The 24,478-nt window shown below is 36.0% G+C and overlaps 1 protein-coding gene across 2 annotated transcripts; it reads right to left on the bottom strand.

Moving 5' to 3' along the window:
* Nucleotides 1-814: 814 nt before the first annotated feature.
* On the bottom strand, nt 815-22,706 carry CLEC1A (C-type lectin domain family 1 member A). Of its 2 annotated transcripts, XM_016128882.2 has the most exons (6): nt 22,361-22,706; nt 11,505-11,603; nt 9,982-10,158; nt 6,968-7,119; nt 5,581-5,699; nt 815-4,381 (listed from the first exon to the last, which is right to left on the bottom strand). In XM_016128882.2, the coding sequence occupies exons 1-6, from the start codon at nt 22,473-22,475 to the stop codon at nt 4,222-4,224; spliced, it is 822 nt and encodes a 273-aa protein (XP_015984368.2). In that variant the 5' UTR covers nt 22,476-22,706; the 3' UTR covers nt 815-4,221. The 2 variants fall into 2 exon arrangements, with proteins under 2 accessions (XP_015984368.2, XP_015984367.2); XM_016128881.2 differs by lacking the exon at nt 22,361-22,706 and having other exon boundaries at nt 11,505-15,129.
* Nucleotides 22,707-24,478: the final 1,772 nt, after the last annotated feature.

Below are 24,478 nucleotides of genomic sequence, written 5' to 3'. Positions count from 1 at the left end.
CAATATAATTTTATCTAATCTTTGAATTTTCACAAGGAGTAACTGAGTTACACGAGAGTCTCATCTTTCTCCCTTTATAATAAAGACAGCACTTAAATAAGTAAAGTAAAATAAAATCTAACTCACTGAGGCAGTGGAAATCATTTAAATTAACCTGGAAGTCCATTGTAAAAGATGACCTCTAAAGGATAAGGTCCTTTAAGGAAGGGGAGGGCAAGTTTTGGTGTTTTTTATTTTATTTACTCTTGACATAGAGTTTAAATCATGGGAATTTCAATCAAAAGGATTTTCTCTGGTTTTCCACTAAACCCGGAAAAGGAGAAGAGCAAAGAAAACACAGTAGAAGTTGTCTCCTGTTTTTGGCTTTCACAGCTGGCAGCTGGCAGCTAAATATAATAACCTGGAATAAAGGAGAAACAATAGCAATTTTTAGTAGTAAAGACTATTTGTCTTCAAGATTCTCCAAAGTATCGTCATGGAGCTATGTTTAGAGAAAAGATAGGAAACATTTAATAACTCTTTTTATAAAAAGTACAATGAAGCAAAAGGCAAACATCCTTCAACTGATGTCATCCCACCAGTAAGCCATACGATGTTTACAAGTTAAAATTTTATCTACGGTGCAGCTGCCAGAAGCTTCTACAAATTTCCTCAGTGACAATATTGCGTTCTACACAGATATTATGAGTAAAAGATTTATTTCCTGCTGTTTGCTTTTGGCCCAGAATATCAAGACCTTTTTTAAGGCAATGGTAAGAGATTGGGCTTTAGCACAGAGATGACCTGTTTTATGCTTTAGTCCCACCAATAATGAATTGGGTACCTTGATTCATCTTACTGAGTTCCAAATAGCTTTAAAAAAAAGAAAAAGGAAAGAAAAAATGACATAAAACTGTCTTACAAATGTAAAGAACCTTTGTAATGGAGTATGATTAAAGTACATTGTGTGCAATAAGGAAAAAAACAGTCAAATAGTAAAATTGATAGAATAATAATATTATTAAATTCTAAAAATTGTTTATACAATGAAACTTGTAAAAAAGTTATTTTAAAAGTACAATTTAAATCATATTGTGCTGCTGTTTTTATTCTTCAAAAATGACAAGAATCCCTTTACAAAATAGTTCACTGCCAAATATTAAGGTGAATCCTGAGGCAATCTACTAAACTTTTCTACTTATTTCATGATCTGTTTATATCTCCAAAGTAAAAGCTCCTATTACACTTCTCATACTTCCTGCTGTTACAGGGCTCATGACCTGTTTCCTGTTGATAAGTTTTAAGAGCTAGTTCAATATCTACAAGAAAAGAAATAGCTCATTGTGTACCCTTGGGAACTCAAGTCTACCAGGAAAAGTCATGTTCCTCATTTGACTTTTCCTGCAATTTCTTTGGAATTACCTAAGTACACACAGAGCCTAAAGAATAAAAGTCTTTTCATGCTAAAAAACCAATTTATGGAGTGCTGCCCTCTTGGATTCCCAATGGACATTTGTTCTCATCAAATCACATTTTCAAATTCACGTTATTATTTTTCAGTCTTAAACATTTTAAAAATGTTGTAGAGAGAATGTTGTGTCATACTCCTGTTTTTTGAAATATTTGCTCATATTGTGATCAATGTTGTGTGTCTTGTTACACAGGTGAGGGGATTATCAAGCGTAAAAGTGAGGAAAAATAAGCTCAAGTACAGCCAAAAATGTCAAATAAGTGCTATTTTTTTTTCCTTCCTCACTCCTTAAAATGACACTTTCCCTAAGGTTGCAGATTGAAATGAGAATACTACTCAACGCTCACTTTCCAGACCAGCTAGACCCTAACTAAAACAATGTCATTTAAGAGATACTTGTCATCCAACCCTGAACTAGACTTTAGTTATGTAGGGTGCCAAGGATCAAAACTTGTGTGCCATATCTCTATTTTACAAGTTAGACCACGAAGTCTTTTGACTTTTCTCATACTAACCATATTTTCTTTCTTCAGTAGCAAGACTTAAGTAACACTTACTTGCTTAACTAAAGGCCTAATCTACATTTCTTGTTATGTGCTTATTATATTATTTGTGTGCATTAAATATCAGACCTCAACATAGAAAATATAAGGTAATATCCACTGCTCCCCAATGTAGGTACTCTCTACAACTTGTTCATGAATACAGGTCTTTAAAAAAGGTTGTTTATGTTTGTTTGTGCTCCTCTATTTAAAAAACAAAAACAAAAACAAACACTAAATTCCTACTCCTTTTTTTGCATGTTTTTAACACCTCTTAAATTTTATATTACGGTTTAGATTAGGAAACTAATTTTGCATTTACCTAATTTCAGCTACGTGTAACACCATGAGGAAATTAGAAATATTTTTATTTTATACTTAATAAACTTCTTAAAGTGATTTTTTCAAAAATAAATCAAAATAAGGGATCTCATACTTTCATTTTATGATCACAAATGCAATTCTCTTTGTACAACACAATAAATTAACACAAAATTTGTTCAATACTAAAGAAAGTACCTAGCTAATCCATAGAAAATTGAAAGAAAAATTCAGGAAGAAGAAATCTGAAACTAGTAATTGAAAAGTGACATAGTAATGAAAATGAATACAAAAGTTTTCTCTTTATAATATGTTTGGTAACTTAATGTTATTTTACCATAAGATAGATGTTTACTGAAAATAAAACTAAACCATCCGTTTCCACTGTTGAAACTAAAGATTTATGACAAATTATTTTTTCCTAGGGTTAAATCCCTAAAATGGATTTATCTATAAACAAAGTCAGTGTTTGTGACAGCGTTATTTGCCATGACCCCTGTTATAGTTGTGCATATGGTCATTCTGAGAAAGGGACACCCACAGAGGAAGCCGGCTATGTATGCAAATGTCATAGCCTCCCACTGTCCGTGACCTGATTGGATAACTTGCCCCACTACAGTGCAGTTGACTCACCTTTAGCCATGTGCTGATGACGTAACCTTACCTCAAAGGATTTCATTTTTTGAAAGAGTTAGGACCATCTGCTTGAAGACAGTGTGCATCTCAAAGATTTCTTATTTTCTTCAAATAATCATATAATTAGTACTCTTGTAGAGTCCCCACAAACTCTCAGTAAGGCACAAACAACCAAAACACTGACTGCTATCATATTTTGAAGAGCATCTCCATGCAGAATTTCCCCCCAAATCACAAATCCATTTTAAAATCATACTCAGTTCACATTATTTACATTTATTATTATTAAATATTCAGTACCTGCAGGTATAAATATGGATCAAATGGAAGAAAATAGGAACTGAAACCAAAATAGTCCAGACGCACATAAATAGACCGACTTTTGTCCTGGTTTTCAATCTCTCTGAAGGAAGCATCAGGGATAGTAATTCTGATATGGAACTGAGTTGAGAATATTTCTTTCCTTGAAGAAATTCCTAGGGGAGGGTGACAATCATTGGAGTCTTAAATGGATACGGGAGGTATATTTGTAAAAAGTTTATAATAAAGAGATTATAAGAGAATGAATAAGATTATAATAAAGAGAATTATTCCATTGGGAAGTAGGCCAAAGATGTAGCAGATGGAGGCTTTATTGAAAGATTGGGAAAGGTTTGAATTAAAGTAAACCAAAAGAATTAGTTGTGTATTTGGTAGCACAGTATAAGGAATGATTGCTAATTTCTCCTGGACTACTTGACTGTTAGAACAAAGGTTGTTACATACACTTATTTCCTCTACTTATTTTCCCTTCTCTAAATATTAAGGAAGACATGGGAACAAGGAGACAATAGTAGATCTTGAGAGGAAAGAATACTAGAAAGTAATTTCTAAGTCAAGAAAGTGGATTTCAACTTTATGGGTTTCCGAGACTGGTGGATGGTGTAATCAGGACTTCTTTGTGACTGGTAAGCATGTGCATGAACCCATCCTCGGAACTGCTGATGAACCTAAGCAGGAAACATGAAAATCCTTCTTGTGCCAGTCAAATGATTGCCTTTCTGATTTTTTTTTTCCTTATATTTCCCAATGTCTCAATATCCCTTGCATCGACCTTGCTCGGCGCAATCTTTTTGTTGAATTGTTGTAGAAACATGGATCAAATGGGGGGAGAGAGGAGGACAGGAACTGAAACCAAAGTATTACAAGTGCAACTTTTGTTCTGATCTTCAGTTTCTCTGAAGAAAGCCCAAAGTCGTAGTCATAGCTAGTCAATCGCTTCCGTGTAATTGTTCAAAGAAGCTCAGGCAGTTTCTCTAGCTTGACTGTGGCCGCCATTTTTTCACATGCACATCGCCTCAGCTCTTTGCAGTCCTTTGAGAAGGCCTTTCCATTGAGGATGGTCACACAGTCTCTGCTTCTTAGGATTGTAAAATCTATAATTATCTCAAATCTTAAAAAAAAAATAAAATGTTAATATTAGTCTATTTCTAAAATGAAATATTCAGTACCCAGAAAGTACGCAGGAAGTATTCCTAGCTTGATAAAAATTAAAAAATAAATGCCCAGGATAAGTTTGCTGGAAAGATGGAGCCACCAAGTTCTTTCTTTTCAGCCCCTCAGTTTCTTAGAAGCGTCAAGTTAGCCAAAACAACAAAAACTTTTTTTAACTAATACTATGGTACGTGCTATAATCCAAAATTAACAAGTAATTTTATTGTCATCTGAAAATTATATACCTTTAGCTTACTTAAAAATTATCTACTCAGTTTACCTAACTGTAAAATAATAACAATTACATTGAATATGTCCTATTTCCTGGGAGAATAAATCCTATATGGTGTATAGAGAAGAAAGGTGTCTGTTCAAACACGGCCTTAAATGATAATATATTTTGATACAGACATTGCATTTGCCTGTTTCAAAGGATACCATGCACAATTCCATCTAAATACTCATATAAGTAAAACTAATTTTTGATAATAGCACCCTTTATGTCATCAATAAATCTACTCTCAGAGATTTTAAAAAGATTTTAAAGACTATGTTTTTAAAGATGTGCTCTCCATTTCAGTGCACAGAAAGCCAAGAACTCTGAGGTCTTATGCTCTCTCTGGGTATTGACAAGTTGTGGAGTTTTGTGACTTTAGGCAGGTCACCATTAGGACCTGGGCTTCAGTTTATTCATTCATAAAAGATCTCTCCCTCTCCTCTCCTCTCCTCTCCTCTCCTCTCCTCTCCTCTCCTCTCCTCTCCTCTCCTCTCCTCTCCTCTCCTCTCCTCTCCTCTCCTCTCCTCTCCTCTCCTCTCCTCTCCTCTCCTCTGCTCTTCTTTCTCTTTCTCTCCTTGAGTGAATTGCAGACACTTTTAATGCTCCAAGAAACTTCAGGCCCTGAAATAAAAATTTCTAAAAGCAACCAGACAAAGAACTTTTTCTATTATTTTACTGATACTTTGTATCTGCCTCCCTCGCTGCTTTATAAGCCATTTCAGAGCAATGTTTTATACATCGTTAAGCATTCTCCCGCAAACTTAGTTTCCAATACAAAGCAGATGTTTCATTAATACTTGTTGAACCAAATTGTTGAACTCTGTCACCCAAGCAATATGTCTCTATTAAAGCCTTTCCCACAAAATATTCTGAAGGCTTACAGTTCAGAGTTGTAAGGGGCTCCATCTATCCACAGCCAGCCCTTGCTACTACCACTGCGGGATAGCCCTGTCCAATAGGAGTAGAAAAACTCACTGTAGCTCTGAGACATGGCAAACTCCTGTGAAAGACACACAAGAAAACCTTTAGCTTTAGAGATATTATAATATATGTATACAAAGATGTGTTGGGCCAACCAACACTTTTAATATGAGAACAACACTAGTCCTGCCTTACCTAGATGAAAGCACGCTTAAGAGAAAAGTGTTTGTGCCAAGATCAGTGAATTTGTCCAAGTTAAAGAATTTATTTTGTTTTACTAAACTTGGAATATATACTGATATTCTAAAGCCAAGAATCACATCAACCAAGATTGATAAATAGCCCATTATTTTCAAGTCACTAAGATTGTTACAAAAAATACAGAAGGCAGATTTACAAAAAGATGTGGAGTGATTCTGGGAAATGGAAGACTATGAAAGGAAAAATGAGGGAATGCAGAAGTAACCTTTATAAATACATGTGGAAGGGACTGACCAGGAAGGGGAAAAGAATAATGAATATATTTTAATGCAAAAAATATATATATAGGTTAAAAAATAAACAAATAAATAAAAGAATTTGGAAAAATGATATATGTCTCAGACTAGGAAGAAGAGAAAAATTTTGTTTCATATATATTACATCTGTGTGTCTGTACGTGTGTTCCTGATTGCAATAAGTAGGAGAGTCTGAACCTCAACTCCTGAGACTCTTCTTGTATAGCTTTTTATGTTTTTTCTTTCTTTTTCCCCTCTTTAATTGTTCCCCCCCATTTCCACCCCCGACTTATGGATGTTGCCGTTTTCCCTTTAAGAACTGGATTTCTGAAGGCAAGGCATCTACTCTCATGCGCTTGCAGCGTGCACCCAGGGTCTGCCCCCCCACCATGGGCCTGTCACACCTGGGGCCTGGCACCCCTAGTGTATACTCCGGGGGGCCTGGCACACCTGGGGCATGGTCCATGGCTCCACCTGCGACGTGAACCCAGGGCCTTCTGCGTGTAAAGCAGGCTTGTTAAACACTACACTATGGTGCCACCCCTAGAGTTTTGTTGTTGTTGTTGTTGTTGTTGTTTTATGTTGTACTCTACATTCCGTGACTGTTTAGTAACTACTAATTTGTACTTCTTCATTCCTTCATGTTTTTCCTCCAGTCCTTCAACCCCTCTCCCCTCTGGCAAACACCATTTTTTCCCCCATATCTATGAGTCTGTTTTCATTTAGTTTGTTTGTTTCTTTTGTTCTTTAGGCTCCACATATAAGTGAAATCATATGGTATTTAACTTTCTCTGGTTAAAGTCCCATTTTTGAGAACACTTCAAACACTGACAAAAACTCAGGACCTTACCAGCACTTCTTGTGTGTTAATCTTCAGCATGGTCGAGTTCTCGGCAATGCAGAAATAGTCACAGCCTTGCCAATTCTTGCTCTCTTTATAGAACTGGTAGCATTTGTCCCCTTGCCACTTCCATTTTTCTGGGCAAGGGCTACATCTGTGCTCTTGGAAAGAAACCAATTTTAATGTTATTTTCTACCCAGATTTGCAGTTTTTCCATGCTTGAAATTACGTAGTATTTGATGATCCAATAAAGAATGGGTTCACTTTCTCTTAGATATTTAATTGCCCAGGCTATGATAGCCACAAATGTTTACAAAGCACCCACTCTATGCCTTGAATTATAATTGATACTGAGCATACAAGGGGAATTGAAACAGATACTACCTGCTTTCATGGATATGAACTCTAGCAAAGAATGATCAGAATTTCTTGCCCTTTGCCTTATGCAATTCAGCATACAGAGAGAATACTGTTTCATAAAGAACTTTTCGTATGTTCGGAAACTCAATATGCATTGTACTTAATAAACATTTGAAGTTCTATCATTTTCTTCCTCAAAATCCTTTAATATGATTTTTAAATGCAATGTATACCAATAGGATATAGACTCTTTTCTTATTCTAAACACAAGTAAATACAATTTTAGAAAAAATTACACAAATACAAAGCCAAGCATGAATTAGAATGATAAATCCCCATGTATTAGAAATCAAGATGGACATCAACGTTAGAGAAGTAAGTGCATAGGTCAAGAGTGAGATGAACTGCATGAGTAGTGGTTATAAATATAGGAACTAGATCCTGAGAGCCATAGTTTTAATACTTATATGAGAATATGGCCTTGGCCCTTTGAGAGCTGTGGACCTATAACCAGGTCCCTTGTGGGTAAATGGTGGGATGGGAACTCAATAATTCCATTAAAATGTCTTTATTTCACCAATAATCTAGTGTCAAAAGATTAACATGTTAAACTCTGAGTGGTCTGTACACAAGTGGGTATTATATCATCATTTGTAGTTTTCTGTATAGTTGAAATAATTCGTAAGGTAAAACAAAATTTTAAATAAATAAATAATTTAGGAGACTTCTTTGTAAGTCAGTTTATATCTCTGGCCCAGATCTTTCTTATATACGAAACTGACTATTCATATCTCCACTACGATATCTAAATTATATTTCAAATTAAGCATGCCCCAAACAGCATTCCTGGTTTCTAACCTTCCCCTGTATAACCTCAGAATTCCTGCCCATTTCACTTGATTACATCTTTATACTTCTAGCTGCTTTGCTCCAAAACTCTGAAGATGTCTTTGCCCCTTTTTTCTTTCATAGTCCATTTTATTTCATCGTGTATTCATCTCCATTGATGGTTTGAGGAACCATCCTCTCTCTCCTGGATTCCTGCTGCAGGCGTATCTTATGTGATTTCTGTTTCTATCTTTCACTTTTCCAGTCCATTTTCAACAGATTTGCAGACTTAGCCTTTAAAAATTTTTGTCAGATCTGTGTTTCTTCTATTTAAGATCTTGTCATGAAACATCATTTTGCTGAAAATAAAAGCCAAACCCCTTACAATGTTCCCTAATGCCATAAATACTCCCTCGCTCTGCTCCAGGCACACAGGCTCATTATACCTTGGATACCCAGATAAATTCATGTCTTAAGGTTTTTGTACTTCTTGTTTCCCCTACAAGGCTTATTGTATTTCCACAAATGTAATTCCCTCAACTCTCCAAATCTTTGTTCCTATACTATCATTTTAGGATTTTATGGCATTCCTATTTAAATTTGCAACCCACCATCTGTGAAGTCTTAATCCCCTTTATTTACTTTATTTCTATAGAATTAATTACCCTCTCATAGTTTATATTTAGGTTGACCAACCACTCTTGTATGTCTAAAATCTAGTGTTTCTCAGAATTCAGGACTTTTTAGTGCTAAAACTGAAAAAGTTTCAAGCGAGCTGGGACAATCAGAAACATGAGAAAAAAAGAAGGGGAAAAAACTTTGCGAATTGGTAATGTATTGATTATCTTGATCTTGACATTTGCTTAATGTATGTGTATATCAAATCATCTCACCATTAAATATATACCATTATATTTGTCAATTATTTCTCAATAAAATTGAGATCACTAGTCATGTGGGAAAAAATACTTAGGAAAGTGGAAGTGAACCTATTGATATTATTCACTGGGTAACCATGCAATCGGGGTGTCTGGTTAGTGTGGGAAGTGGTACATGTCTGGAAGATGAAGAGATGTAATCCTAATTTCGATTCCCTAAACGAAAAAGAAAAATGGAAGACCTAGAAATAAATGTTGCTCCAGTGCATGCATGAGGAAGAGAACAGAAGGGAAGGCTGACTTGAATAGAGATGGGCACTATCGAACACAAAAAGGATAGGAGAAAAGAAGACACAGGAATGACATGATTCTTCTAGCCTTGTGCAGCAGTGTTTATCAAAAAAACATTAGCATTGTCGTGATAGGCAGTTCTCATTAAAAGGCAAATTTTTGGTATCTAGACAAGTCATACTGAATTAAAAGAACTGCAATTTAATTCAGTTTATTGGCATTTAAAACCTGATCCCTATATGATTTTTAAAATCCGAGAACTATAATTATAAATTCGTTTACTTCTTAATGGGAAATAATTTGTAAATGCATTATCAAATGCAGACTACTGTTTGTCTCTATGTGCCAAGGTAAATTGAGGAATAGCCCTGTATTTTATTTACTTGTACTGTTGTTTTGGTTATTTAAATTTAATTGTTTTTATTTAAAATGTCAGAATTTGAATTCCTTCATGTATTATAACACAGATGTATCTGAACTAAATAATCTCAATAACTGAAGATGATCTGGATGTCCAAACTCTTTATTCAGTTTGCCAAGCAACTAGTTAAATAATACAACTAGTTAATTAATTCAGTGGTTCCCAGGGACACTAATGAGAAAGTCAGCCTATATTGACAGACATCTCGAGCTCAGTGGGGGGCTTAGCGATGAGGACTCACTCACCTCCAGTTTTGTTATAGAGCTCACGACAGAGTTTCTCAGCCACATGCTGCAGAGTTTCTACAAGTTTCTTATTCTGGGTTTGGAGAGATTGCAGGTTTCGGGAGAGATTCCCCAATCTTTCTTCCTTTTCAGAAATACTATCTTGCTGACTATTGGAGAGCTGGTAGTACTGAAAAACTAACCCAAGTTACCAAGTCAGACTGGACAGCTTATTTCTTCATTTCTATTTTCTACATATAGGGAAGACAAAACAGTGTATTGTTTATGATCTCAGACTTGGACAACTCATATTGCCTATATTCGAGTTTGGACTATAGTACATAACAAATTAATTTCTCTATTTCCCTGTCTGAAAATGTGAAGTCATAACAACAATCTCTAATGTCAGGAATAAATTCCTTAACAATATATACTGCTCCATGAATATTTTTGTATATATTCTCAAACCAGTACTCAACCTGAAGCCACATTTCAGTTTATTACATTGAGTATTTATAATGCCTCATACATTATCTTATGCAGTCACTAAATTAGTCATATTATCATTTCTATATGTTTATAGATTTGTAATTGGGTTCAGTGAGAATAAGTAACTTCTTTAACATTATTTGGCTAGAAAATTTCAACACTTAGGTTTAAATTCCAGGTTTCTAAATCTAAGTAGATAAATGTTTATGAATTATGAAAGTTACTTTCTATTCCTAAAAAGAATGGTGGCTAAAACAATAGTTACATGAAAATGAAGTCAAATTTTTGAGGTCAGGATAGAACACTAATAAATATAATTTTTAAAATTTTAACCTTTTAAATTGCAAACAAAAGTTCCAGAATTTCCAATAATAACCAAAATGTTAATATTAAAACCTGTTTTTCTATGTAACCTTTCACCTGAACCGTCTTCTTCGACTGTTTCAGAAGCATTGCTGTGGGTCTCGATCTGGTGAAACAAGTAAGTTCACACACTTCCTTTTTTACATTTCTGAGCTTGTCCTTACTAGTCTGAAATTTAAAGACTTGTACATATGTGTTGTTTCCTTGTTTGATTTTCACAAGTTTTTCCAAAATAATTCTATAACTTTCTGGATTTTTGGAAAAATATTATAGTGATTAAGGACCTGATCTGTCCTAGTATTGAGTAGGGTATAAATGAAATCTCTCCACATTAGCCTACTCAACTAGTCATGCTAAGAGCAAAAACCACTCCCTCTACTCTTTTGTGAAGTGGAAGAGGGCCAAAGCATACATTCATTTAAAATCGTTGATTTTAAATATTAGCATATAAATAAGCCAACAAAAACCTTCTTATCTCAAACGATATAAAAGTCTAGCTGGCAAGTGAGTACTGCATTTTAATGCCTCTTCCACTACTCATCATTTAAATAGGTACTTTAAGGCACATTGAATTATACACAGGCTCTAGAATTAAAGTTAAAATATATATATATATATCCATAACAAGTATTTCTCTTCCTGGACAAACCTTGGAACCCAAGGTCTTCCCCCAAGTCAGAGCACAGACTTACACACAAGCCCCAGGGCTGCCAGGCCGATCAACAGCACCAGGCACAAGGTCAGCAGGGTCAGGGCCACTGGACGCCAAGCTGAAGAGGGAAGCTGGTGCTCTACAGAGAACAAAAGAAAAGGCAGAGTTTTGCTTTTTTTCCCTATTGGATCTATGTCAGCAGCAAGCAAGTGAAAGGACTTTATGCTGGGAAAGAACATATTCTGCAGGATAACAGTCATCAGGGGCTAGATAACTTTCCTTCTGTCCTCAGAAACATTGTCTGCCATAAGGCTCCATGCCAAATCTCTTTACTAGATTCTTTCGCCAGCCCCACCCATTTCTATCCTCCATACCCACCCAGTCCTACTTGCACTGAATCAAGTTATGCATTACCATTATCTTTATATGGCTGTTTATATAACATTTTTTTTTTTTGGTCAAAATTCATTATACTCATGAAATGTCTTAAGAAGCAATAACTTTTCACATCATTAGAGAAGAGATGAAATTAATTTCTTGTTACTTTTGCAAAACATCCTCCCCACCCCAAGTTCTATATATACTTCATCTAAAAAGCAAATTGCAAATCGATGAGATATGATCGTTTTACTGCTTCTTCTGGGATTTCTTCATTGAAAATCCCTCTTTTATATTTTTTGTTCATTCATTTGAATTATATCTCTACCAAAAAAAAGGATTATAATGAAACACAATCATCAATTTCTCAAGGATGGATCCATGCTATTTCAATTTTGAGCCAATTAAGTAGTTAAAAAAAAAAAGCTGTACAAAATATCCCTTGGGCCCGCCTCCCCCGCCCCCGAGTTTGCCTTGTGGTAATTTTAGGGGCTCCACTTAGTGGAAAGTAAACCCTTCACCTAGTGAGGTCAGCTATAAATCTAAATGACCTGAGCTATCTGACAAGGATGAACCCTAATCAGGTGCATGTAGCATCTAGAATTGTGATTAAAATGAAACAAAGGGAGAGAGAAACCTTCAAACAAACTGATCTCTTTATGACCTGTGAGTTTTACTTCATTGGGAATTCAAATCAGGCTCAAAAACAGAAAGATTAAAGAAAATTAAATTCATGTCCTCATTAGAAAAGTCCCTTACATAATACATTCTAGGTACAGAGATTTGTGCTAAATATTATTTCCAAATAGGGAATGATAAGTGGCAAGTTAGTATAGAAATAGAAAATCTTATTACTATCCTATAGAACTTATAATCTAGTAGGGAAAATAAGTAAAAATCATGGAGCAGATAGCAATATATTTTAAAATGCAAATCTTATTTTGTGTTAATAATCACCTCCTTTATAAAAACGTTCAATGGCCCATATTAAATTAGAATAAAATCCAAATCATTTTTCACAAAAACTCAGATTTTTCTTTTAAAAACTAGAAATTTACAACTTAAATACTTCCAATAGCTTTATTGGAATAAAATTCTACAAAAGTATTCTTCATCTGTACTCTACCTAATTCTTTCATCGCTTGCTACTCACACTCAAATGCTTTACTCACAGTGGCCCCTATTTACCCTTGGAACAAACAAGCTTGTCCCTGTCTTAGTACCTTTGTGTTAGCTCCTCCTCTATCCCTACATTAATTAAGCCTCAGATGGGTTATTAGTAGGCTACTTCCCATCACTTTGCTTTTGGTTTAAATGGCACATCCTTGGGAGAGATCCATGCTTCCATCTCTTGCACATCACCGCATCATGTATGTTTTTTAAAAATAAGATTAAGTTTTATGTTCCTGTTTTTTCTTTGTTTTTGTCTATCTTCTCCTCCTTGAATATATTTTCCATTAAAACAGTGATCTTGATTTCCAGTTAAGATGGCGAAATAGGTAAATGCTGTGTGTGCTTGCCTCCTATCACGACCACACCAAAATTATAAGTAAACTACAGAACAACCATCATTGAAAATTGCCTGACGTCTAGCTGAACAGAAATCCTACACCTAAGGACATACAGGAGAAGCTACCTGGGGATAGATAGGAGGGGCGGAGACGTGAAACTGTCTGCTCCCACAGCCTCGTGAGCTGGTTAAAACTCGGGCAGGCTATTTCAGCTATGGAGGGAGGTTTCCCTGGAGGAGTGAGGGTCCTAGGCCCACACTAAGCTTCCCAGCTCAGGATTCCAGTGCTGGGAAGAGAAGTTCTCACAACATCTGGCTATGAAAAACAGCGGAGATTGTGGCTGAGTGAGATAAAAGGTGCCTGGAATTTCTCTTAAAGGGCCCACACACAGACTTACTCACTAAGGGATTCGCTCTGAACTCTAGCGCTGGGGCTGCTGCTTGAAAAGCACCAGGGACACACAGTTCAATGGCTTCAGGGTGAGGGCTGAAGGGGCAGCTATCTCCCAGACAGAAGTGCTGGTAGAACCCACTATTCCTTTGTTGAGCCCTCCCTCCTCCTAGCGTGGAGACACAGGTAGCCGCCATATCTGAGTCTCCACCAACCTGGCCAACATGGGTCACCCTGACCAGGTGATTTCCTGGCACCCTGCCCCTCCCAACTTGCAGTCCCGCCCAAGCGCTTCCGGAGGCTTTTCCATACAAACAGCCTGTCTTGGCTTATGTTGCAGACTTTGCTGAAATCTCTCAAAGGTTCACAAAAACTAAGCAAGCAGCATCTGGCCTTTGTGTGCCCGTACTTCTTCCTGAGCAGCCCCAAGCCCAGCGCTAGCGGCAGCCAGCTTCGATTCCTGGCTTGGTCTCTCAGGGCACATCCAAGCCTAGCACAGGAGTCAGCCTTCTGTGGATTGCTTGGTGCCTCATGCCAGGTGGCCTCGGGTAGGGCATAGGCTGCAGCTGAATTTGGTCTGCTCACAGGAGGCCCCAAGGCTGACACACCCAGTGTCTGGCTTTGTACTGAGCTGAAACATCACTTGGGGCTTCATCCAAGGACAAAACACCCAAAAGACGGACTGGGCAGGCACCAGAATTCTACTAAAGTGAATCCTGCTCTATAAGATCAGCCCCTCACTGTACAGTCCTCATAGCTAATCAGCCCTATTGATGTGTAATCCCTCCTATTGATGTGTAAATAGCAACCAAAGAGGGCACACAAAACCCATAAAAGTGATACACCTGGAGCACCCAGCTCAGGTGACCAGGGAAGACTGTACCCCTGAGCCCCACAGCATACCTACTATATAAGGCCATGCTGCTAAGGCTGGGAAACAGAAGCTCTTCCTAACACATAGGAACAAACACAGGGAGGCAGCCGAAATGGGGAGACAAAGAAACGTGTCCCAGATGAAAAATAGAACAAAACTACAGAAAAGGAACTAAACAAAATGGAGACAAACATCTACCAGATGCGGAGTTCAAGCACTGGTTATAAGAACTCTCAATGAAAGTAAGGGAAGAGTCGATAAACTCAGTGAGAATTTTAACAATGAGCTAGAAACATTAAAAAAGAATCAATCAGAAATGGAGAATACAATAACTGAAATGAAGAATATATTAGAAGGAATCAATAGTAGATGCGATAAAGTAGAAAACTGAGTTGACATTTAGAATATAAAGTAGCAGCAAACACCCAATCAGAACAGCGACAACAACAAGAAAAATCAAAAAAATGAAGATGCAATGGATTATTACTCAGCCATAAAAACGAATGAAATCTCGCCATCTGCAACGACATGGATGGACCTAGAGGGCATTGTGCTGAGTGGAGTAAGTCAGACAGGGGAAGACAAATGCCATATTACTTCATTCACATGTGAAATCTAAAGGACAAAATAAACAAACAAACAAAACAGAAACAGATTCATAGATACAGGGAACAAACTGCTGGTTGCCAGATGGGAGAAGGTTTGGGGCATTGGTGAAAAAAAAGGGAAGGGATTAAGAATATAAGTCGATAGTTACAGTTACAAAATAGTCATTGGGATGTAAAGTATAGCATAAAGAATATAGTATATAACATAATATCTACATATGGAATCAAGCGGGTACTAGGCTTATTGGAGCAATCGCTTTGTAAGTTATATAAATGTCTAATTGCCATGTTGTACACCTGAAACTGATATAATATTGTATGCCAACTGGATTAGAAATATAGATTTTCTTTTTAAAAAAGCAGTTATTTTGTCTATCTTGTTCACTATTATATTTTCGGTAGTGAAAATAGTGCCTGGCACAAAGGGCTGAATGCATATTTGAATAATTAAATACATAAGGAATAAAATTATGAAAAATTAATATTACCTAAACTATATAATTTTTACAAAAGCACAGAAGATTATCTAAAGTTAAAACTTATAGATTGACTTTTAAAAATCTATAGACTTCTGAGCAATATTTCTGTCAGCAGAGGGCAGACTCAGCTAAATTCCTCTCCTAGCCATACTGGTTTCTATACAGTGAGTGACATGTGAGATTCTAAATCATAAACAGATCTGGGAGAAATCCTATTTCTTTTGATTAGCTGGCTTACATTGTTTGGTGTAAATTTTCCTGGAAATTACTGATTTCTTAAGGCATTGATTTAAAGAGTATCTCAGATCAAAAGAGCATAAAAGAATGAGTCTAACTGTCCTCTTCACAACTCTGTCTTGTAAAAGTTCTAGATAGCCAAGAATATTAATAAGGTGGATGTTTCCAGATTTCAGAGACACAAGTGCATATGTGGACCAACTACCTTGGTGGCTTTAGTTTTTTTCCATATTTCTTATTACCATCAGATACATTTCTTTTTTCTGTTGGTTTATGTCTGTCTTACAGATATAAGGTGATGAGAACACCAGCTGAGATAAGCCCAATTAATGTCAAATGAATGAATGAATGAGTGAATGTGTCTAGTATATATAAATATCTCTGTTATATGTTCATCTACCCCCGCTCAGACCTATTTATTTTAACACACATGTAAAAGACATAATTTTTTTAAATGCTGTGTCTTTTTATGATTAACATTTTTTTTTTTTTTTGGCTAAAATTAGAAGTAATAAAAAGGTAAAGGAGAAGAAAAGCTATGAAATCAACCAAAATTACTTATTTCTTAAGAAATCTATTTTCCTTTTTATAATATTAGGGGTAAAGAAATGTGATTTTCTATCCAAAGGATAAAAAATAGAGTGAACTTAAATCCTTACTGCAAAGTGAGGGCATAAACTTTAGGGATTAGGACATTGTTTAATAATAATTACTTCCATGTAAAGAATGAATACATGATCCTTCCTAAGGTTGCCTCTGGGACAGAATATAAGAAAGAAGTGTAGCATATCCTATGCTAAGAAAAGATAATTTGAAAAATTAACTTTTAAGAAATGATCATTTGGAATTTCTCTCTCTCTCCTCCCTTCCTCCCTCCTTTATTCTGTCTCTCTCTTTCTCCTTCAGTATTCACAATCTTCCCTGTTCTATCTAAAGATCCAGAGAAGCACCCTCCTAGGGAGGAGTTTCTATACCAGATATAGTCATTCCTTAGGAAACCGGGCTTCCGTGATGAAAAGACTGGAGTTGCTAGTTTCACTTTTTCTTTCTCTTTGATGCTGTTTTCCCCCTCTAGTATTTTTTTCTAACTGTGGGTTCAGTGTTCCCAAATTCTGTGTTCAGGTGGCCCTGATTATAATGAGGTCTCTCTAGGGACCACCCCACCCTAAAATAAGAAAAATAAGCTGCTTGGGAGGTGCTTCAGTTTGGCTCGGTTTTACTGTGTCTTTATTTCTTGGACGAGAACTCCCACGCTATCTCCTGAGGCATGTTTAGAAAAAGGTGTGGACAGGCCAAGGACTGATGCAAACATCCCTAGAAATAATAAGATATATATAGGGGGAAAAAATCAGCCCTTTCCTGTATCCTCTTACTACAACTATATTGTAAAAAGGTACAGTGCTAAGATCAAGTTTTGAATACAAATTCCTTTGTAGTTATAAGAAACTTTGTGGATGAAGAGAGTTGTCACGCTAAACTAGTTACTCTTCACCAAGCATCGGAAAGGGAAAATTTTATATACCTCCATTTCCTGAGCCTATAAGAAATGAGACATTATCAAACATAGTCTATTAATATGCCTCCAAGATGGAAAAGGTCCTAAAAGCTGGAAAAGACAAATAGAATATAAATACTTTGCATGAGGCCATTTTGCTTTTATCTTTGCACATGAGGCCCTCACAATGGAAATGTCCCCCAGTGCCCTGTCTTGCTCTGCCTGGATAAGTTGAACTCAGCCTTACAGACCACATCAAATGTCAACTTGTCCAAAAATATGCACATGAGTAAACACAGTAACTTATTCATTCCTATTTGATTCTGTGGCATCTTACATATATTCTATAGCACTACATCATATTGTCTCATAATTCTTGACTCAGATTATTCCTTCCAGCTTCTCCAAATACCCCAAAATAGTCTCCCTAGTGCCTACCCTAATGCTTGCTATTTAGTAAGTATGCATTAACGATTCACTGAATCAATTGATGTAATTTATGTCATGACTCGTCGATGAAGGGTTATGTCGTAGTCGAGAAAATAAAGCTAAAAATCTAGAGAAAATTAAAAAATATTATAATTAATATGAATAAAGAAAGCATGGAACTTAAAGTTATCATTAAGGTTTTTTTCTTAAATCCAAATAGGTTTTCATATTCTTTTGCTAGGAATACATTTAATATTCAGCAGAAATTTTGGTCTATGAGTTATTCATTTTCCTTCCTCCTGGTATATCATTACTGTGAAGTGTTCTAGCTGTATTCTTATCTATCTATCTCTGTATCTCTGTATCTATGTATCTATTATTTATCTATCTATCATCTATCTATCATCTATCTGACTATTCTTTATCTATCTATCTATTGAATAGCTATATTTTTTGCAGGCTCAATTATGTTAAAATCTGCCAGACCTTAAAAAAAATTTATGCAGCCCATCATACCCTAGTTCTAACACTTTACCTTTTGTCTCTACAGCTAGCCTCCTCCTCTCAAAAAAAAAAAAAAAAAAAAGAAAAAAGAAAGAAAGAAAGGAAATTTCTTAATTTATTTATTTTCTTACTTAACAATGAGTACCTTCTAAACCCTCACTATTAAAAGTTATCAATAATCTATTTTCCTTCTTATCGCAAAAACAATAAATTGTTTTTAGCCTTCTTCTTCTTTGAACTCTCTATAACATTTATTATTGTTTATAAAATTCATTATTCACTACTATTGGCTTCCATTTCTTTTGAAGTTATTGTCTCTTGGCTTCCTAGATGCCTCTCTCTTGGTCACTTCTACACTGTCCACCATTCATTCTTAGTAGCTCTCATTGGAATCTCTTGCTCATTCTGCCCTTCAATTTTGCATTCTCTTAAATTCTCTCCTTGGCACTCTTTTTTTTTTTTTTTTGGTCTTTTTATTTTATGTTCTCTTCCTTAGCAATATCACTCATTCTCAAAAAGTTTTATTCCTACCTAAATGCTAACAATTCTCATGCAAATATGTAGCTCAGAATCCTCACTTCCGGTCCACATGCTGTATACACAAGTGTTTTGGGGCAACTCCGACTGTGTGCCCCTTCTCCTATAAGCATTTCAAACTCCACCTGAATTCATCACCCTATTTCCTATTCTTCCTGCAGTTCCTATTTCAGTCAATGGCAGCACCATCTTCGTATTATCAGATGGAACGTAGTTAACCTACGCTCTCTCTTTCCTTGTCTTCCTATTTGTCACCAGTCACCAATTCTTTAAATTCTGCCTCCTTGACATGCTTTATATCTGATTTCTCCTCCTCATTCCCATACTGTTTTGATTCAGGTTCTCCTAATCTCACGCTTACACTGGTGCAACATCTGAGTGTTAGCTCATTCAGTTTCATACTCCTTCAATTCATCTTCCTCATTGTAGTCTAGATGGTTTTCTCAAAGCACAAAACTGATTACATTACTTCCTGTTTAGATGCTTCAGTGACTTCATTTCACCCACTGACTAGACTCAGAATATTCAGTATGACATAATAGGTCCTCTCTAACTTTCCACACTTACCATTTGTCAAGTTTCCCCTCTCCAAGTCTACACCTCAGCCATAGCATATTGCTTATAGTTCTTTGAAACACAAAGTTTCTTAAGACCCCCAATGATTCTCTGATGTGTCTGTCTGCCTGTAGTGCTCCCAGCCCCTTAAATCCTCCCATTTCTGCTTCCATATCATGATGAACATCTTAAAGTCAACCTAACTCAATGGTTACTCCTCTCAAATATTTCCTGCTCTTTTTTACCCCTACCAAAAAGAAAGTGACCAAGCTCTCCATTGTACCATGCTCATGCTTTCATCACGGCACCTTAACACACTGATTACTGCATCGGGAACTGTATTAGACTTTACGTTTTCTTATAAACAGGGATCATATCATATTTTCAATTATATCCTCAGTACTTTGTGATAGGCCCATCATAACATGACCCCAAGTATAAGTTTGTGGAAGGGCATGAGGGTATCACCTTTCATTTTTACTATCTTTCAAATCATTTCGCATTTTTAAAATACATTCACAACTTTTACATGTAAAAAATAAAATATAAAAAATTAATGTGTATCATTTATTTTTATTAATTCTAAATTTTTCTGGTCACAATTATGCCACAATATTATGTTGAACCTAAATCTTCTGCATTGCCAAAAAACTCCCAGAGTGATTTTTGTTCTGTTATTTTTATCAGCAAAATTAAATCAGATCTATTTTCCTAAGAGATAATTAGAGTTCAATAGTGATATTCCTCTAACTACTACTTTATCGTAAGATGAAAACAAGATATTTTACATGTAGGATAAAATAACTATTTGCAGATGTTTGCCTCAAAGACACTGCTGTGTAACCTCTACTTCTGCTGTTTCAATTTCCACTTCTAAACAACAAAGGTTGCCAGATGCTTTAGTTAGTGTTTTATCCCACTCCACCTCCCTCTCCACCCTCCAACTTCAACAGAACTTATTTGTACACCCTGTTCCAGATCATGCTGATCACTAATCCTGGTGAGAGTTTCTGGCTGTAGTCAATGGTAAAAAAATGAAGTTTGGAAGCCACTTAAAGCCACAGCCCCAAGCACTGACTCTTCACAGGATTTATTAGAGAAAAATATATCTAATCCTATTACACATATGTAGTGGCTACAGAAACCAATATCCCAAAGTTGTCACTTTGTTTCACATCAAGGAGGCTGAAAATCCCCAGTATTCTCTCACAGTTTATTAGATAATTTAGGGGGGGGGGGGAAAGCCACTTCAATGAGTTTCAGCCTTGTTTAATAAATAGAAAGTGAATGGAAATGTTTAATAGGGGAAAGGAAGAAAGCCTAAAAGTTATTTGATAAAGAGAAATGAAAGAGAACAGGGGGAAAGATATGTGTCCAGATTCACAGAAGTAAAGAGAACCTGGATTTGGTCAAAGAGAAAGAACACATTGAGATCCAGGCACTGAGTACATCTCTGATGCACACAAAAATGTTGAACAGAACACTTTAGGGATCCTCGAGGAATGGAATCCTGAAAGAAACAGGTTTTTTGGTATATCTAAATGTACCAAGGATTATACATAGCTGATCAAGCTAGGTACTCATAGTCCCTTATTTATGAGAGGTTTTGTTACTTCGATTTAATATTAGTTTAAGTTAATATAAATCACTATGTATAAAGTGCTTTTAAAAATACCAGGCACTGGTTTATGGTCATGTCGCCCTGAACACACCCGATCCCGTCTGATCTCAAAAGCTAAGTAGGTTCAGGCCTGGTTTGTACTTGAGTAGGAGACCACCTTGGAAGACCAGATGCTGTAGGTGTTTAAAAAAATAAAAAAAAAAAATGCCAGGTACATAATAATCACTATTCACATGTTTATTTTCGTTAGCATTTTATAAATGAAGAAACGGAGGCCCCAGGATATTTAAGTAATTTATCCAACATCATACAGTTAGTAAGCGGCATATCTGGTCCTGTCTGTATTACAGTGTAAGACCATTTCACTAGAACTCAAGTCACATTTTTGCCTTAGATTGGCTGAGTTGCCCAGGTAATAGGATTCTTTTTTATGTATGTAAATTCTCTCTTCTATTGACTAAAAAATATATATATATTTTATTACTATGTCACAGGGTACATTATTGGAAATAAAGCATAAGATGGAAGCTAAATGTAACTGAAATTAAATGTTTTCATAATTTAATTCAATCGTCTCGATAATATTCTAGGAGTCAATTGAACAAAGGGGAAGGAGATGGGATGTAATTGTACCAGAGACTACCAATTAGATAATCAAATCACAGAATTTCAGGGTTCAGGGAACCTTAGAAAGCATTTGCTTTAATGCCCCCTTGTTTCACAGATGATAAAACCAAACTGCTAATGTTGACATGACTCGCCCAAGGTCTCACAACTTCAAGCTGCAGAATATTATAACAGAATGCGAGTTAATGTGTCTGCTTGGAATCCTCTTTCTAAAACCATGAGTTCAAAACTAACAAAAAGGCAGGCTTTACAAATCTAAATTTCCAGATCAGGTCACAGATGGTAAATAAAACGTCATTAGTTCTGGCTTTCATGGGATGGCGGGAACGGAAAGGGATGTATTTTTAATTGCACATACAATCTCACCTTTATATGCTATACTATTCAGTAAAAGCCCTACATCTTCAAATGCAAAGCATTCTGCCAGTAATAGAATCTTATAAAAACAAACATCTGTGTACATACTGAGTTTAATTTTTTAGAAGTTCATATATGTGGCATGTAAGTGGTAGAAAGTAAACAATTACACATTATAGTAAATCATGAAAACATTTTTCTGTCCTTCCTCTATTTTGTACATTCATAGAAGAGAGTAGGCCATCTCATGCATTTATCAAGGATCTGCTAATTGGACTCTGGGAGACAGGGTACCTGTGTGCCCAAGCTCTGGCTGCTGGGTTGTAGTAGAGGCTCGAGAATGCAGGCTCATGGTGGTGTCCCCATCAGCATCCAGCATGCTCCTCGTGCTGCTGTACTTGGCCTGCATCGGGATTCCTGAAGGGGTGAGGATGTGCTGTGGTTGGATTGCCCCAAGCTGCCTGGCTACTGTGAGACGGTTCAGGATCCCACACACTGAAAGGCATTCCTAATGATCTTCTCTCCCAGCAAGTAACAGGCAAACCTCTGACTCCAGTTCCTGCCTGGAAAGGCCCAGCCCTTCTCCTGTAAACTTGTACTCTGAATGCCAAATTGGTCAGGCAAAGGGGAAACAGCATGTGTTTTCTATTTGGGCGGTCTCGGTCTGAACAATTACTGAAGGGATTGTGATTCTCAGATCTCTTTTGTTCATCTGTTTGTATTTCCTGTTTAAGTGGGGGAAAGAAGGCAAAACTTTACAGTTGCATTGAGGTTTCTTCAGCCTCTGCAAAACAATAATCAGTCAGAGGGATGTGTGTGTGTGTGTGTGTGTGTGTGTGTGTGTGTACACATATATGTACTATATATATATACACACACACACATGTATAAAATCTAGTTTCTTACCCATTATACACTCACTCAGTCACTTAGATTAAAGTTAACCTCTCTCTGCCTTTGTGGAAACAGAAGAATCTATAGGACTAGCCTCTTCCTTTCTCCAAGGGCATAGTATAAAGCATCATAAGCATGGAATTTGAAGCACAAAAGAGACTTTTTGAGACTATCTAATTGATTCTACTTGTTTCATTTTATGAAAAAGTATATTGAAGTCCAACTAGGTGAAGAAATTACTCTAAAGTCACAGAATTAGCTTTAAAACTGCTTTCTGGTTATCAGTTCAATGACCTTTCTTTTTATAGTATATAGACTTGATTTAACATTTTATAGCACATTTGGTACATCGTGATCATAAACAATTTCACATTTTACTGGATGTAAAGACAGAATTATTACTACCTGTGACTTTAGGAAGCCAGGTAACAATTTGTGTCTAAATTTCTTAAGCTGAGAAGCAAGTGAGAAGATTGCTTTTAAATAATGTTTAAAAATTATTCTCAAATCAATACAATAGGATTATGTTATTCTACCAATACTTTTCTATATTTTGAGCTTGGCTCAAATCAAGCACACTAAATATAAAGGAGTATAGAAGATGTTTGGGTTAGGGCATCCAGGCCCTATGACAAATGGGTTAAGAAGTATATATTGTGGATTCATTATGAATCTCGAGCTGCGTATTGCTCATCAGTTTATTCTAAATAAGACAAACCTAAAGAGACCTTTTTCTTGCATAATGCCTTATTAAAAGTAGATAATCAAAAGTTTTTGATCATTTGCATTGAATTCATATATTTGAAAATGTTATGAAAAAAAGGCCAGGGCCTGAAAAGATACATTTTTTGCTGAGAGTTATGATTCTATTGAAACAGCAAGGAGAACTATTTTCCAAATTTCAGTGATTCATGTAGATCCTTGATAATTTGCCAAACAACCTACATTAATGTTTTTACTACTTACTTGTCCTTAAATACTTATTATTTTTTAACGATAAAAAAAATTTTTTTGAACACCTACTTTATTGCAGGTACCATTCAGGGATACAGCAGTATAAAACAAAACCCTCTGTCCATTTAGAGTCTACATTCTCTGGAGGAAAGCAAATGATATAAAAAAAAAAAAAAAAAAAAAAAAGGAAATAGTAGAGTTTATTAGACTATGATAAAAGTAATGAAAATATATGGAGGGTAAGGGACATTAAGAATATATGGGAAGAAGGGCTGCTGATTTTAAGATAGAGTCAGCCTCATTAAGAAAGTGATGTTTCTACAGAAACTTGAAAGAGGTGAAGGGCAGGCCTCACAGACTTCTGGGATAAGAATTGTTCAGGTAAAAAGAACAGGAAGCTCAAAAGCCCTAATGGGGAAGCCTACCAGGTATAGCTGAGAAGCCACAGAGAAACCAGTGTCCTAAATGGAATGAGTGAAGAAGAGAAAAGTAGATTAGCTCAAAGGAGTAAAGTGGCCCACAGTTAATTAATCATCTTATAGACAATTATAAAAGTCTTTTCCT

Source organism: Rousettus aegyptiacus, unplaced genomic scaffold (assembly GCF_014176215.1).
Source record: "Rousettus aegyptiacus isolate mRouAeg1 unplaced genomic scaffold, mRouAeg1.p scaffold_m13_p_2, whole genome shotgun sequence".
Classification (NCBI taxonomy): Eukaryota; Metazoa; Chordata; class Mammalia; order Chiroptera; family Pteropodidae; genus Rousettus; species Rousettus aegyptiacus.
The sequence above is the reverse complement of the archived record's forward strand: the minus strand, read 5'-3'. Positions and strand labels throughout refer to the sequence as shown.